Here is a 16622-nt window from a genome sequence, read left to right on the forward strand (position 1 = left end):
AGCTGGTTTTGAAAAATTGGGATTCATTTTTTTGAAAGTTGTATACGTGTGATATTATGATCATTGAGTCGAATTCCGCGTTTTTATAGCTCGATGTCATATTTTATCACTTTCTTGAAAAAACAGAATTTTCTATTTACCAATTCATTCATATTACTCTTAATAAATTAATTTATTAAAAAAATAAGAGTTGAAAAAAAAACTAAAAGGGTAAAAGAAGATGCTTGTCTCTAGTTCATTAATAACAACTCAACAATAAATTAATAAACAAGAATTGGGTTACAATAAATAAAGTAATTGAAAGAGCTGTGCATCATATAAGTATATATCAAGTTTAACATACATTGATTCTGCTTTGAATTTATAAATTACTACCAGGTTTAAATTTTCACATAATTAATCAGAGTGTTTGACTATGAGAGTAATTTTATTTAATTAAAAGTATTGTCACATACAATGATAACGAATATTAATTGACAACAGGCGAGATCATTTTAGACATGAATAAATTAACAGTTGATGATAAGGAGTTCACCACAACCCTCTCCCCAGTCAGAAGGATTTTCACCATTGGTAACAGGATCAACCTTAGGAATGATTGCACAAGAGACAGCAGCGACGTAGGCCAAGACTAAGATAAGAGTTCCTTTGAGCATATTAAAAATATAAATATATGAAGATAATTTTGTCATAAATGCGAAAAAGCAAGCTTTTTATACGATTTTAAAAAATGATGGATCGTACAACTTGGCCGCTTTTGAGTATATTTCTGTGAAATACTATGTTTCTCAGATTGTAACCATAATCATATACTAATTTATTCATTTATAGACATTTAAGCAACTTAAAAACGATGCGGGACAATCTGTATAACTATCAAATTTGTTTTGGTTGCCTTACATGGACTTAATTTCCCAAAACGGTCGAATTTGTTTAAATCAAGTAAAAAAAAAAAAAAGTGGGTTAAATTAAACCCGTCAAATTACACAAGGTAACATTTAAGTGATATAGTCTGACCTCAGAAAATACATGAAGCTGTATTTATTTAGTGATCTTTGACTAGAACACCTTGTTTGTTTCCCCTGAGAAACAAGAAGATAATAAATAATTGGTTTAAAATTTATGTGCAGCACTGCCTAAAAACAAGGAGATATCGTATTTTAGAGTTTAGAATATCCGTGCGCACTGAAAGAAATTTAGATGAGCACTATTTATATCTAAGCTATTATATTCTATAAATTTTACGTAAATGTGTTAAATAACAGTATGCTAGAAGAGCGTCTAATACAATTAATCAAATGAAAACATTGACTTCAATTGATGAATTTATCTCTGATTTGATTAATAGTCTCACTATAGATTTTTATATACAAGCTTGACAGTTGATAGGTAGTTCTGCTGACTTTTGCATAAAGTTGGTTTTTCTATCAAAGTAAGATGCTCTTTTAAGGTAAGCTATATTTTGGCAAAACCGACAGTCAAATCACAGGTCTTACGTTGTGACTAGGTGCACTTTGGCTGTCCCTAAGAAAAGCGTTCATGCAATGTATAACAAGTACTCTGAACTATTGAAAATCGCATGAGCTGTAAAAAAAATTCCATCAGGTATACGGTTATATTAAAAATTATAACATGAGTGCAAAGAACGACACCCTCCAAAAGGGCAATGTGACATCTGAAAAACTGGGAATAAATCTTTCATACTTATGTCACTAGATCAAAAACCGAGCGTATAACTATAACAAATAGAAAGTTTGTTGATTGGCTCGAAATTTTTTAATCATACATAATATTTTTCATTAGATAGGGGAAATTAGTTCCTAAGAACAGATCAATAACTTTCTTTGTTTTTTACATATCATCTCCATTGTTTATTTATTATATCAACAGTAAAGTATACATTTTAAGTATATCCTCGGCTTTTATTGACTTCGGTACTATAAAAAGAGATGTTTAAAAGTCGACCCTATGACAAAGCTTATACCTATAACAATAAAGTCCAAGACATATAAGTGTAGTAAATGTGATTATTGAAGATAAAAAAGGGAAATGTAAATGAGATAATAAAGCAAGTAAAGAAATGAGACTCTATAATCCTTTATTATAAGTTGGAGAGTTTGTCATGATAAAAACAGAGGTCCTTTTTATATTCAATTATTACTTCAAGATTTTTCCTGCGCAGATCGAATTGACTATTTACCCGCAAACTGGGAAATGGTAGAATTAGATTTAGAAATCAGTTACATATGAAACATAGCTTATTGTTATATACAAGGAGCTAGTTGACCCATATCTGGCACTTCTGGAGCATTATAGTTTATCCATTCAATGACAGGGTCCTTGATTGGATTACTAAAATAAATTTATGAGGAACTAGAAGATTCGGCAACTACTCGACCAATCCAGGAACAATTATGAAATCTGATCTCAGTTTGACATATGAGGGAGCTGGTACTGTGTCGTACCAATAGGAATGTATTCGCAATATGGTACTTATAATACATAGGTTATATGTATTATAATTGAGTGACAAGATAAGAGTAATTGTATCCGTGGAATTAGGCGTCATATACGACAGTAAAAATATATCAAAGACAGTATTTAATTAAACCAAATTGATTATCAATGAGTCTATCTTGATAGAGTTTGTTATTAATTGCAGAAATTATAAATTTAAATAAAATATTTCATTAGCTTTTAAATAGGATTCAGCTGATATGCCAAAATTTAAAAATTTTACAGAAAAAAACGTCAAAAAAAAAAAAATCTTCCATCTGACAGTGAAAAGAATAAAAAAACTACTGTAATGGTACTTCAAGGCCACTTGATTACATAATATAAAGACGAACTTGCAGTGCCTAAAAAGAAACCCGCCTAGTATCATTGGCTCATGTATAAACCAATGTTACTTATAAAGCCGCTAATGGGTCTACAGTGTATTACCACAATTTAAAACTATGTATTTTGCTGCAATTAACTTTTTGTCAGGAACGCTATAGGCTTTGGGAAGAATTAAAAAATATTGATGCATGGACTAATTGTTACTGATACTTTTAAGTTTATGAAGATATTACAGCTTTCATGAATTGCGAGAGATCAACTATGGATATTACAATAGAATCAAGCGGTGCATTAAGCAACTAGTAAAAAGCTTAAACAGCAAATTATAATTCCTTAGGATTAAATTGGTAGAAGTGTAATAGTACTTTCTTATTGCATCGATCCCGAACGCATATATTTTTGATACTGTAGCTAAATAAATAGAAGTTAGACTATCGGGACTGGCTAATAATTATATATTATGTGATGTGTGAGAATAGGTCTTAATTATAACTATCATGAGTTTACAAGCTTCAAAGATAGGTATAGTAGCTGGCTGGCACGGATAAACACTAACTCGTCCGATTTATTTTTTGTCGGAGAATGCTATTTTTAAAGACATGTGTTAGCACAATTTTAATTTGATTGTTACATATGTAGTATTGGTGATAACACAGTTCACTACTTCTATTTTGCTGAAGTAAGAGTACATCTTCCCAAATGAATTGCCACATGATAGTAACGATATATTTTATGTGGTCCGTGCAATATAGCCCCTAACTATCTTTAGATATATCCGCACAAAAGGCTAGTAAATTGTTTGTCGAAGACACAGGTTTATCTCATCAGCTTATTACTTCCAACTAAAGATTATAAGATTATCAATTCGCTAGTCAAAAGTAGCCTATGAGATGTTTTGTCGGATAAGAGGTTTTTAGAGATACACTTTTCACTTTAAATAACAGTGTATCGTTTACTATCGCCTTTTAATATATGCATAGACTTAGTTGACTATTGTCTGTGAATTTATACGTTTTTAGATAAAAACTCTAGTCCCTGGACACCAAAATTATTTAAAGTATAATTGGGGTATACACCCTTGAACTAAAAACTGTTACACGCATGACTATTGGTTTACATGAGAATCGGTAGCTTTCCGTACTTTTACTACTTCATTCGTATTTACTATGTCTACATTTATTTGCTTATAACGAAAGCCAAAATAATAGTTATCATTGATTCAATCTCAGTATATCTCAGCGTTTTATTTTGCTCAAAGTATATGTTTTCAGCATAGTTGATATTTCACAGCATCGTCTTATTTAGAAATATGATTTTATAGTTCAAAAAAGAAGATGGAAGCACTTTTGTATGACCATTTGGTACGAAGAAAATTGTGTTACCAATTCAAATTTTATCACTGGTTAAGGCCTTCTAATGTCTTTTAGGTATAGTATCAAAAGCAACTTAATCTGCTGCTATTGTGAAGTATATGGATTAATCAGTTTTTTTTTTTTTTTTTTTTTTTACTTCCTCAATGTACTGAGAGACAATAGATATAAAGACTCGCAATTATACTCGATGATTACTATTAATCAGCTTGTTACAAGACAATTTATAAAACTTCTGTAACTCTTAATAAAATTTTGTACTCATTATTTGTAAGTTTTGTGTTCATATAATTCCCTAGCACAAGATTTTGAAATATCGTATGATTGAGTTTGAATTTGAAATGCTGTGTTCGAATTAACTCTCTCTCCGTCAGGTACAACGAAGAAATTACTCGCATACGTTGTAACGAAGCTAAAACCATTTTTAAAAATCTGGGCCGTTCTAACCAGCCGAAGCAGTCATAAACACTCATGGTAAACTTTTGTAAAATAAACAATAGCTCTAAAAGGCAATGAAATCTTAAATCTCCCTCAACTAAAAATAGATCTTTTTTTCATTATGCAGTCAAGAGGTCATGGCGTTCGAACAGAAGAATTTGAAGCAGGTCATGAAATCGGCAATTTCTGTTTTTCTTTCCAAGAAATCGTTTTGCCTTAAACAAGTCAATTTTATTTCCAAATTCCTTCCGTCCTACCGACAAGAGTTGCAAGTCGGTGCTTTTCGCATCTTTTATTATAAAATAGAGTTTTACTCAAAAATTGAGCAAGAAAAAAGGGATTGACTAATTTTCAGAAGAAAGGGCAGCTGTCGCAAGTGTTTTATGCGACAAAAATAAAAGTACCCATTGTCCAAATAACGGCAAATTCACTCTGTAGCTAAATTTAAATTAGAGCACAAAAGAATTTTAGGAACACATATACAATCCTAGCAGCCCGTTCACTCTCTATCTTAATTTTTTAATTTTATTGTGATACGCAGAGTATCCAACCGCTTTATTACATAGTATAAAAGAGAACGGGATTTTATTCATAAAATATTTATCTTTATATCTTTATTTAACAATGCTCAAAGGAACTCTTATTTTGGTTTTAGCCTACGTCGCCGCTGTCTCTTGCGCAATCATTCCTAAGGTTGATCCTGTCACTGATGGTGAAACTCCCTCTGACTGGGGACATGGTTGTGGTGAACTCCTCCGTATTGAATGCTAAATATTCAAATCTTTAATGTTCTCATTTGATGTTAATTAAATTCTATTGATTCATTTGGATCATAGTATATGTACAAGCCTTAACTTTTTATTTTATAATAAATAATCTCACATATACCTCTTTCGAATATACAATTTGCATAATGAATGAGGCATTTAATTCTTTCATAAGGCTATAAAAAAACGAGTAAATGATCTTAGGGAAACAACTACATAAAGAGTCTGATAATATCTGTACACAGCTAAAAGCTATAATGACTCATAAACTGTTTTTTAAAGAGTACCCTTTTTATTTCGTATATCTATATTTTAGAGGGCTTATAGTGTAATCGGTATTATATTTTAAATCCTACAATGTTATGAAACGATATAGTTAAAAGTATTTTATTTAATGTAAAAAGTGGTATCCAGAATAATAGCAAATATAATTGAGCAACAAAGGTATCACAGAATTGAGTACATTTACTTAACATAAAACTGATGAAATTACCGGGAAAATACCAACAGTGTAACACGAAAATGTGACACGAAAATGTATTGCTATTTCCAAGTGCTTATGGAACCTCGTAATAGGGCACTTTGAGCAAAAAAAAAAAAAAAAAAAAAAAAAAAAATCAAAGCAAATTTAAAATTTAATTGCTCTAATATATACAATAAGTTTTTCTTGTAATTTGAATTTTTGTTAGCTGGATTTACGTCTCAAAACAAGGAGAGCTTGTACAATATATATCTATTTGAAGAAAATAAAAATAAAAGGTGAAAATTGGGAATGAAGTATAATTTGACTGAACCCGAAGATCGGGTTGGTTCATCGACCTCTATTTGGTTGTTGAGTAAAACGAATTAACTGTAGGAAGGATCCGTACTCAAATTCGGTTGAAACAACACCTTGTAAGTGAAGTATTATTAATTATAGTACCAACTTTACTGTCCCAATAAAAAAAGTAATATCTCTTGATCTTGAGACACTTTAATGTATTGTGTTATTTGTAATATACATTTTATTTAAATAATATCGGATATTTTAAAACGAACTGCTGAGAAATAGTGATATAGATACTCCAAGTCTTGTAGAGGACATAGTTAATAATTTGGAGAATAAGCCGTCGGATCTTGTGAAGAAATACGATGCAGTCAATTTCTTAGAGACTGTTCACTGAGACACACATCCGTAATTGTAAGAGCATAGTTGTAACACAAAACTATTGAGATATATGAGGATATGATGTTTGAAAAACATCGATTCATTATCAAGGCGACATAATAAAAAGTTCTATATGCATCAGTATTCTAGAATTGCTCGAGAAGGGAGCTGCTGATTGGAGTTTTCGATCTATTTTTGTTTCATCTTGAAAGCTTTTAAAAAAACGGCCGTAGATTTAAACTGTCGTATCAGCGAAGAGTTGTCTACGTAGTGATCGACATAATCTTGGCCTGAAATTGACTTCATCAAATTGGTGGAAGCTTAAAATCCGAGTGGCACAATTAACCACAAATAATCTCAACTTAGGAAAAGTGGCCTATCTTACAAGTGTTAAATTTAGATAAAGTACTTAAGTTGCATGCAATTAAAAAAGGTTACTGAGATAAAAGTTCACTACATGCCAGAGTATAAAGATAGATCCACTGTGTAATTGATGCTAATATCCGTAATTGCAAACATCAACATTTTAAAACCGAAGTAGTTTTACTAAATGGTGTGATAACATATGGCTCTATCACAAAAGCTTAAAAACGATTTAACAGCTTACAAGATAAAGCAAGGTTCTCAGACGTTTTAACCATACAGATTTTTGTTGCCCCGAAGATATGTATCTGAAGATACGTATATGCCACTAGACAATCACTTTGGTCTATTTATATAAATGTGTTGAGATCAAGATGATACGTGTAAATTATGCACGCATTATGATGTTTCTACATATATGAAAAATCGAATGATCTATTTATGAAATTGGATAGGGAAACTAGTTATTTGCAGAATTACTCTCTTTCAATTAAGCGACCGTTCATGTCTAATATTTAAATTTATGTTGGTCTACTTATTGACACTACTGTGTATGATCATAGCTGAAAATGAGCACAGATGAGCACATTTTTCTTTTGTCCAGAAATTACACACTTTCATTGGCCGGATTGTTCCTTCAAATCCTCATGTTAAGAAAAATACTTTTGATATGAAATAAAATATATTTGAAGCTGAAGCGATATTTCACAATTGAAAAAATATAGAATTGTGTCAACAAATTGCCTTTCACATACATGTGTGTTGTTCACAGGCAAATAAATAGGCACTTATCATAGAATGACAGATAGATTAAAATACCGACCAGTTTACGCATAATTTTAGTTTATGAAGCCTAGATGATTACCATAGGGAAGCATTTATTCGCTGCAACTATTTTTAACTCTTGTCACAAAATGAACAGGGAAAAATTGTACGACCAAAGAAAGAAAATGCTGGTAGTGTACACAAAATCTGAGAACTTTGTCGCTACACAAATTTATCTCTTGAATCATCGCGTTCCACAATTTTTGCTTCACTCATCAATTCTATATAAAAGGAGACTTTTTTTCATAGTTAATGTCGATATCCAAACATTTAAATTTTAACAATGCTCAAAGGTACTCTTCTCTTGGTTTTAGCCTACGTCGCCGCTGTCTCTTGCGCAATCATCCCTAAGGTTGATCCTGTCACTGATGGTGAAACTCCCTCCGACTGGGGACATGGTTGTGGTGAACTCCTCCGTATCGAATGTTAATTCATTGATATCTGTAATTGCCTCGCCTAGCTTTAGCTAAATTTCTATTATCAACCTTAGTAATAGTAAATTTGTACAAATTCCTGATTCCATAATTATTAATTAATAAATAATCTACATTTACCATTTTCAATTTTTTCTTGGTTTTTCCAATGCATGATTACCCTATATTTTTTTCTAAAACAGACCATAATTATATCTAAGAATCTTGTAAGAAACATCCACAAAAATTTTATAGAAAATAGTTGCATAAATATTAGCTTTGGTTAATTGTCACTTTGTCTTAAAGTGTATTATGAAACAACGCTTATTCCATACTTTTGTTAAACACTATGTAATGTATAAGCCTAATAAAACATACTGTACTTACAACAATAAGTTTGACTAATAGCAATGTAATGCCGCTGAGATGGAAAATTGGAGAAGATATTCTTTTTTATTGGATTTCTATAGCTCACATATGGATCTATTTTAGGAAATTTGTGCAAAAAAAGGACATTCGATAATAAAGAATAATTGTATGAAACCAACAAAATACAGGTACAGCTTTGAGGCCTGTTAATGCATGCTAAATGTTGCCGAAGTTGGACTTAATTGAACAGAATTACTAAACGGATTATATTTGAATTTAGTAGACTTTTTTAAAAAAAAAAAAAAAAAAAAATCTGGAACGTATCTTGTTTATGTATATGTAGCTAGTCTCGTAAAGTAAGATGGGCCACTTAAATTGATAGGTTGGCTAATCGTAAGGTAAGCTGAATACTTCATTCTCCGGTTTACCAAACCTACAGGGCTTTATAGGTCTGGTCTTTTTTCATGCTCTTATGACCTTTTATCGTACTACGTTAACTTATCGTGTGTTTTAAAATGTTTACCTGGTAAAAGAAAAATGCCTATAATGGAAATTTAAAGATACTTCCCAGAAGAACCCCATAAGACCTTCATGAAAGCCGTGTTCGGAAGGTTTCGAAAAAAAAAGTTGTATTTAGTGTATGTAAAATAACAAAAGTTATGCTACTTATAATTCTATGCATGGTCAGCAAAACCCTGAAAAATGATTCGTCAATTTATGGTAAAACTTAAGAACAAGAGTTTTTATCTCAGCGTAGCAATTTCAAAAAAAAACTTTATTTTAATTTGTTCTACGCAAACATGATGAAGAAGGTTCAAAAGTAACTAAATTGTGAGAAACAAAAGACCGAATAGCAAAATGACTCGTTAATATTTGAAAAAATTATTCATATTAGGTCAAATTATATTAATTTGCTTTTGGAATCTGTTAACTTTTTGTTGTAGATTTAAACACTTCGGGTAGAGTCTTCAGAAAGGCATAGTTCATAATTGCAATTATTGTAGAGGGACATTCAAAATTTGTCATATTTTTTATTTCTATGAGGATAGTACCTGGTTTCTAGGGTCGATGTTTTACAGCTAAAGTTACCAAACTCAACACGAAAAAAAAAACTCTAATGACCTTAGATATATTATTTAACCTTAATAAAATACAACCGTTACACGGCTGACTTGTGTTTGCTTAGTGATACAAGAAAGAATATGTTTGAGTAGCAGCGTTTCCTGTAATTTGTTGTGGATTTGTTTGGAGGTGCATCTGTGCGTTTTTTCGGAGATTCAGATGGTCTGTTACACACCATTTAATCTGATGGTCGTTATACTCCAAAATTCTTGAATCCCAGCAGAACGGAATACTAACCCCATTGTCTTTTTGTTGGAGAGCACCCTTAGTTGATTTGAAGCTATGGAAAATAATAAAACAGTAGCTGACGATTATGAGCAGAGAGAAAAATATGAAGCTAAATTATAATCTGAGAAGTGTACCACTTCATCTTAAAGCCAACATGTTGTACAATCTATCGTTTCACTTAAAAGAATGTATATAAAGTATGATTTTTCTTGCATCCATAAAGTATTTATCTTTATATCTTTATATCTATTTAATAATGCTCAAGGGAACTCTTATCTTGGTTTTGGCTTACGTCGCTGCTGTTTCTTGCGCAGTCATCCCTCAAGTTGACCCTAAGGACGACTCTGAGGCCTGGGGAGACCGTGGTTGTCAACTTCTCCTCGTCATCGATTGTTAATTCATTTTTTCTTGGAATAACTTCGCTTGGTGTTAGCTAAATCCCTATTTTTAACATAAATAATAGTATTTTTTACAAGTTCCTAATTCAATAATTTATTTATTTAATAATAAATAATTTTACGTTTACCCTCATCATTATTTTGGTTTTCTAATACGTAAGCCCCTTCATTCTTTTCTAAAGCGGATTGTGAGTATGGTCTTAATATGTGTCGAAGCAAATGTACCCCTAGAGAAGTTGCATGAATAAAACAATAGTTGCAAATTTCAATGGATTGTATACCACACTGCTTACTACGATTTTTTTTCACCAATGTGTAGACTATAATCCTTTATGCGGAAATACTGTATTTACAATAACAATGTTGACCAACAGAAATATAACATCACTGAAATATAAGACTCGGAAAGCACCGTTTTATCATTGGATTAATTATATATCCAGTAAAATACATCTAATTCAAATACTTGCGCGAGAAAAAGCGTCCGAATCATATCCAAAATATACTTTGGTCTCTCCAATTCATGTTATACTGCCCTGGCTATGATTGACTAAATCTAGGAAACTTGATAAAATAAATCGCATTTTTTTTTTTTTTTTTTTTTTTTTTTTGGATTTATAGTGTGATGTATTATTTGTAATGATTGCAATTAGGACAAGGTAATGATCCGAACGCTTACCTCCGATTAATATAAAAAGACAATCGTAAACTTTCCCAAAGAAACAACTTATTAATTAACTAATGATTACAGTATTTGTAGACGGTAGAATATTAGACAACCTTTGCAGAACGAAAGGTCAATTTTTGGCAATTTTTTTTTCTTTTCAGGAACAAAATATATTCCAGTTTAATTCGCTGATGTTCTTCTACTTCCAGAATAGGATCATAACATTATTGTCAGTGAAGCTAAGTTGATTTTTTTAACTTACGTTCTGGTTCCCAAAAGTTATATGTTATTTTTAATCTTTTATCGTATTACATTAAATTCTTCGTTATGTTTTTTATGTTTACCTGGGATATAAATATAAATTTATAAATTATATATCCCAGATAAACCATAATAGGCTTTCAAGAAATCAGCGTTCGGAAGGTTCCGAATAGCAGATGAAATAATCATTATGAGCTTACTTTAATTGAGATTGGAAAATCATGCTACTGTCCTTACTTTTATGAATAGTCAGCCAGTCCTATCAAGATAACTGTCATTTTTAAAGTCACAATATGAGAACAGGTGGTTTTCCCTCAGAATAGCGATTTTTTTAAAACCCTATCCTAATTTATTTTAGGCAAAAGTGTTGAGAAGGGGTAATACTTTTTTAAAGAGCTAATAGGTTTTTCGGAAGAGGCCTTAATTACTATAGGGTGAGAAAAGAAAAGGTTTTATGGTCGTGATTGATCGAGTAATATCACTATGTTAGGCCAGGTTTTTTTTTTCTTTTTTTTTTTCTTGTAGTTTCGGAGGCTGATAATAATATTTTGCTTGGAATTTGATTAAGACCATTAATTCTTGTTTTAAATGCCTAGTAAGCTATAAGTAAAGTGGAGATATAATGTTCCGGAGGGTAATGGCGGAATTCCTAAAGTTGAGTTCAGCCAAAACAACCTTGAACAAAACACGAAAAAGGAATGTAATGACCATGAATACAGAATTTAACCTTAAAAAAATACAACGGCTACACATACTGTTTGTGTTTGATTAGTGATACGAAAAAGAACATGCTTGAGTAACAGCCTTTTTTGTAATATGTTGCGGGATTTGTCTGCGGGTGCATCTGTGCGTTTTCTTCGGACATTTAATTCTTGCTTGAGATGGCCCAAAAAAAAAGTCTGTGACAGACACTCAATCAGATAAAATTTACCTACAGAAATTTCTTACATCTCGCAAAACCAAATATCGTTACGTTTTTATTTTTGAAAGCTTCAAAATTATCGGAAATACTGAAATACGACAATTAATTGTAACTAGTAGTAGGATAAGTACAAAACTAGCTTAAAATCTGAGAACCGAGTTACGACTTCCTGAAACTTTATCACCTTGTTGCACAATTTACCGTTCTACTCGAAAAGATATATAAAGGGACATTTTTTTTTGCATTCAATGAAAAAATTATTCTCATCTTTATATTTCACAATGCTCAAAGGTACTCTTCTCTTGGTTTTAGCTTACGTCGCCGCTGTCTCTTGCGCAATCATCCCTAAGGTTGATCCTGTCACTGATGGTGAGACTCCCTCTGACTGGGGACATGGTTGTGGTGAACTCCTCCGTATCGAATGTTAAATCATTATACCTATAATAATTTCGCCTGGTGCTGATTAATTTTTACTATCATCAATTACATGATAATATTATTTGTACAAGTTTTATCATATTACTTTAATAAACAACCCTTAATAACGTTACAATTCACTTGCGCTTTTCTCAAACAATATATAATAATAATGGAGTGCTTCAATGAAGCAGTTATGTTAAATAGAAGATATATAAAGCATAGACGGGCTATCATTTGCTTTTATAAATACCAACAAACCTAAAAATTCAACAAGCTGAGTTAAAAGCTATTTATTATTATCAATACATCCAAAAAAAGAAAGGACTTCGATAAATCTTACGATGTAGTTATAATGTCACTCAATAATGGTTCATGAGAAAACTTCACTTTTCACGAGCCTAATGATGAATTACCAACAAAATGCAAAAATCTGTGAAACCTTGGAATTGTCACTGTTTCTTAAAATTAAAGGGGTTTGTTACACAATGCATTTTTATGCATTTAGCAATTTCTAGCCAAAAAAAAAAAAAAAAAAAAAAAAAAAAAAACTTTTTAGTCCCAAGACAGCGAGGAAATATTTACGGACCAGCACTTTGGAATCACAGTACATAGAGCAGCTATTAGCTTTGGTTCGTGGTCTATGTAACTGCCATTTTGTGTGTGACAGTCCCTGTTTTTAAGTGTGCCACCAATATCGCGACTCGTTTAAAAAATTGTGTGACGAATATCAAACAAAAATTGAAAGGGTATCATTGTGGTCGAAGGAAATATTTTAATCTGGCACGTTAAATGCCTTTAATCAGCTATAATATTTTTCGATGTTAAACCATCTTTATAATCAATGTCGAGAATGTTATGAGTGAGTACAAAGTTCAATAAATACAGTTCAATTCAGCTCAGCCCGGTCAAAATGTGCCGAAGCGGCAAAATTGACCTTCGTTGTTGATACGTAATCCCCCCAAAAGAAAACGTGTAAAAATATGAAGTATTGATTTTGCTGTCCTTCGTTTTGATGCTTCTGTATACTAACACGTACTACCATTCACACCGTGGCTTTTCGGTTTAATAAACAAGTCATGTTGACAGCAGCATGATTTTTATTTCAATCGCATCACAAATGTAAAAGTCAGTCTGTTTGTTTTGTGACTCAGTTAATTATGTATTGAATTGCGTCGGTCTTAAGAATGACAGAAGATATGTTATGGCACTTGGTCATATTGCGTATTACTTCAATAGCAGATATAGATGACCAATGATCGCTGATAACATAGGGTTTGAGTGTATGAGAGTGAACTTCGACAATTCATGCACTCAATCTTGTGTAAAGTATTAATAGAACCCCTATCAAAACATGTAATAATGACATGATAAAATCCATTTAAATTCGAGAAATCTTTACATGAATTGTTCACACGAGATTGTTGCCTGTGATAATCTATTTCCTTTCCCTATAGTAATTTAGCGAGGTCTGTTTCTTCTTTTGGTTGCGTGTAAATTATAATTAGATGCAAAAAAAAAATATAACTAAAGTGATGCCATAAACATCCATACCATGGATGATATATCTACTCAACCAATGATCACTGTCTGATTTTACATTCGACCACTTACAAGGACAGCCCGATTTTTCTTAAGGGCAATCAGGGTGTACGTAACCGTGATATATGATTGGATACCTTACATTACAATACACATAAATGGTAATTATGTCTATTTGTATTCTAAATTACTTTCAACGTTTCGTTTGAACTTCCTTCTAATACTTACGCCCAAGGTTAAAAATCAAATGGTTACAAGACGGAACGATTAAATAGTCCAAAGTAGTATTTGAATTGGTCAATATGGGTTAGCCCGCGCTTTTCTTAGGGACAGTCAAAGTGCATGTAGCCAAAACGTAAGATCTGTCCTTTGGACCTAAGAATATACAATCAAAAATAATGTGATAATTACGAATAAATATATATTGAATGATTTATACTTACTTTGACAATTCCATCATCCCTTTTTCGCCTTTAAGCTCGTTTGGTCTTAATCTTACGCAGAATTATTAAGATCAAGTCTAAATGAGAGGCTGAAAATAAGCTATTACACACACATGCTGGTTTAAAATATGTTGGTTATGATAAATTTGTATCTAGTTCAAGATGATAAGTTATATTGACCTCTTGCTGCCTATTAAAAGTATCATAATCCGTTTTTCGGTTACATAAGCGCAAAATAGTAGTTTTTTCACCCCCAGCAGTGGGCTTAAAGTTGTTTCATCTAAAAAAACTTTAAAATTTGGCTAAAGAGATTTTTTAAAGTTAAATCTATCTTTGACAAAAAAAAAATTGAGTCTTTTTCCTCTTCAAGGAAATAATCTATATTAACAATTATGACAACGGCGAAACCAGATTGAGTAGAAAAAGCCATCATATTTCGTTTTTTTTTTCAGGCACACTTAATTTTTTTAGTCCTTGGATTGATCAAGAACTTTTATGTAACTGCACTTTAAGCTAAGCGTTTTTTAAGCGCTACTGCTGGGGGTGAAAAACTACTATTTTGCGCTTATGTAACCGAAAAACGGATTCTAAGCGCTACTGCTGGGGATGCTCTAGGTTTTGTTTACACAGTTCTAAAAACGGGATAAAAAGTGACGGTTTTGTCGGGAAAAACAAATTTTTTTTTTAGATCCTTTTTTAATTCAGGTATAAATAATCAAAACTTTTTCCAGATGAGGGTTTTTTTTCTTTGCTCATTATGAGTCTGCATTAGTTGTTCATTAGTTACACTTGATAGCGTCCTTTCAGATGGTTAGGTACTGTTATGCTTGGTAGTCTGTTTGGACATACGTTTTGCGCATAGACAAGGAGGGTTGATTACGTTACAAAGATGTAGCCTCTAATTACCTTAGGATTCCTTTCTATATTTTCGGGATGTTAGTTCATGTTAAAGATAACCTCTGATGTCTCCCTTTTTAAAAGTCTCGGTAGACTTTTTTCGTTGGGTTTGCTAAAGTTTCACTTCATCTTCCTCTTTGTACATGAAATACGATTTTTACGCAAAAACGAGTTTTTTTTTTATATTTACAAGAATGGGAGTTCTTTAATGTTACAGGGTAACCTCTTTTTGATCCTAGATTCTTTATGTTACATTGGGCACGTTAAAGATAACCTCTGCATACCTTTGTTTTGATGTTGCCATGGGGATGCTCATGTTAAAGTTAACCTCTGAGCTGCCTGGATGTGGTTTATTTTGCCTTACTAGACTTTTTGTTGCGTTACGTCGTAAGAGATCTCTCCGTCTTTCTCTAAGTACATGGATTACGGTCTGACTGCGTGAACATTTAGTTTACACACAAGGAACCTAAGGGGCGACAAGAAGAATTTGAACGTTATAAGATGTAACTTATTTTCTTCGAAAACCCTTTAATGCACGTTACATCAGAGAGATATGAAGCTTGTAATGCAAACAAGGCTGTCAGTCTCTGGAACTGATTGACGTAGCTTTGTGAGATGACCCTGTATGCTATTCGTGATATCAAGTTCAAAACCGTCATTCTACTCGTACACGGATACGTTCTAATTGCGCTTTCAGCTTGGGTGGACTGGACAAAGATTGTTACTACAACGTTGTAAAGATATGACCTCTTGTATTTTCAATGGGAGATACTTTTGAAACTTTTTTTTTTTATATTTAATTTTTGTGGCCTTTTCATGATAAGGTTAAGATGATCACTATGAAAAAAAGCTATACGAAAATCTAAAGAACAAAAAAGAAAAAGTGATGGAAAAGTGGTGCTCTTTCGGGACTATTTACACTCGTGCCTTCTCGCGGCGGTCCTGTTAATCGAATTTTTTTAGAATTCGAGAACTGAACGAGTTATTCTTTATTAAATAAACTTTTTTTTTATTTCTATTTATTAAAATCACTGATATTTTTATAATGTATGCAAATGACTTTTGTACAGGGGGACATGCCACGTGGAGTGGGAAATGCAATGTATTATCTACTATGAGGGGGGAAGCAGTGCTGACTGTGAGAACTAAATGTGCTTTGTTTAGCAACTGTGGCGTAAGTGTAGCCAATCTA

At 32.1% G+C, this 16622-nt stretch overlaps 1 protein-coding gene across 1 annotated transcript; it reads right to left on the reverse strand.

The window, feature by feature from the left end:
* Nucleotides 1-9715: 9715 nt before the first annotated feature.
* On the reverse strand, nt 9716-11398 carry EV154DRAFT_475827 (uncharacterized protein; the record flags this gene model as incomplete). Its single annotated transcript, XM_051598001.1, has 9 exons — nt 9716-9935; nt 10018-10049; nt 10176-10316; nt 10357-10362; nt 10438-10573; nt 10961-11019; nt 11211-11213; nt 11261-11292; nt 11338-11398. The coding sequence occupies 9 exons, from the start codon at nt 11396-11398 to the stop codon at nt 9716-9718; spliced, it is 690 nt and encodes a 229-aa protein (XP_051463442.1).
* Between the last annotated feature and the right edge of the window lie 5224 nt (nt 11399-16622).

This window comes from Mucor mucedo, assembly GCF_025094135.1.
Source record: "Mucor mucedo strain NRRL 3635 chromosome Unknown EV154scaffold_2, whole genome shotgun sequence".
NCBI lineage: Eukaryota > Fungi > Mucoromycota > Mucoromycetes > Mucorales > Mucoraceae > Mucor > Mucor mucedo.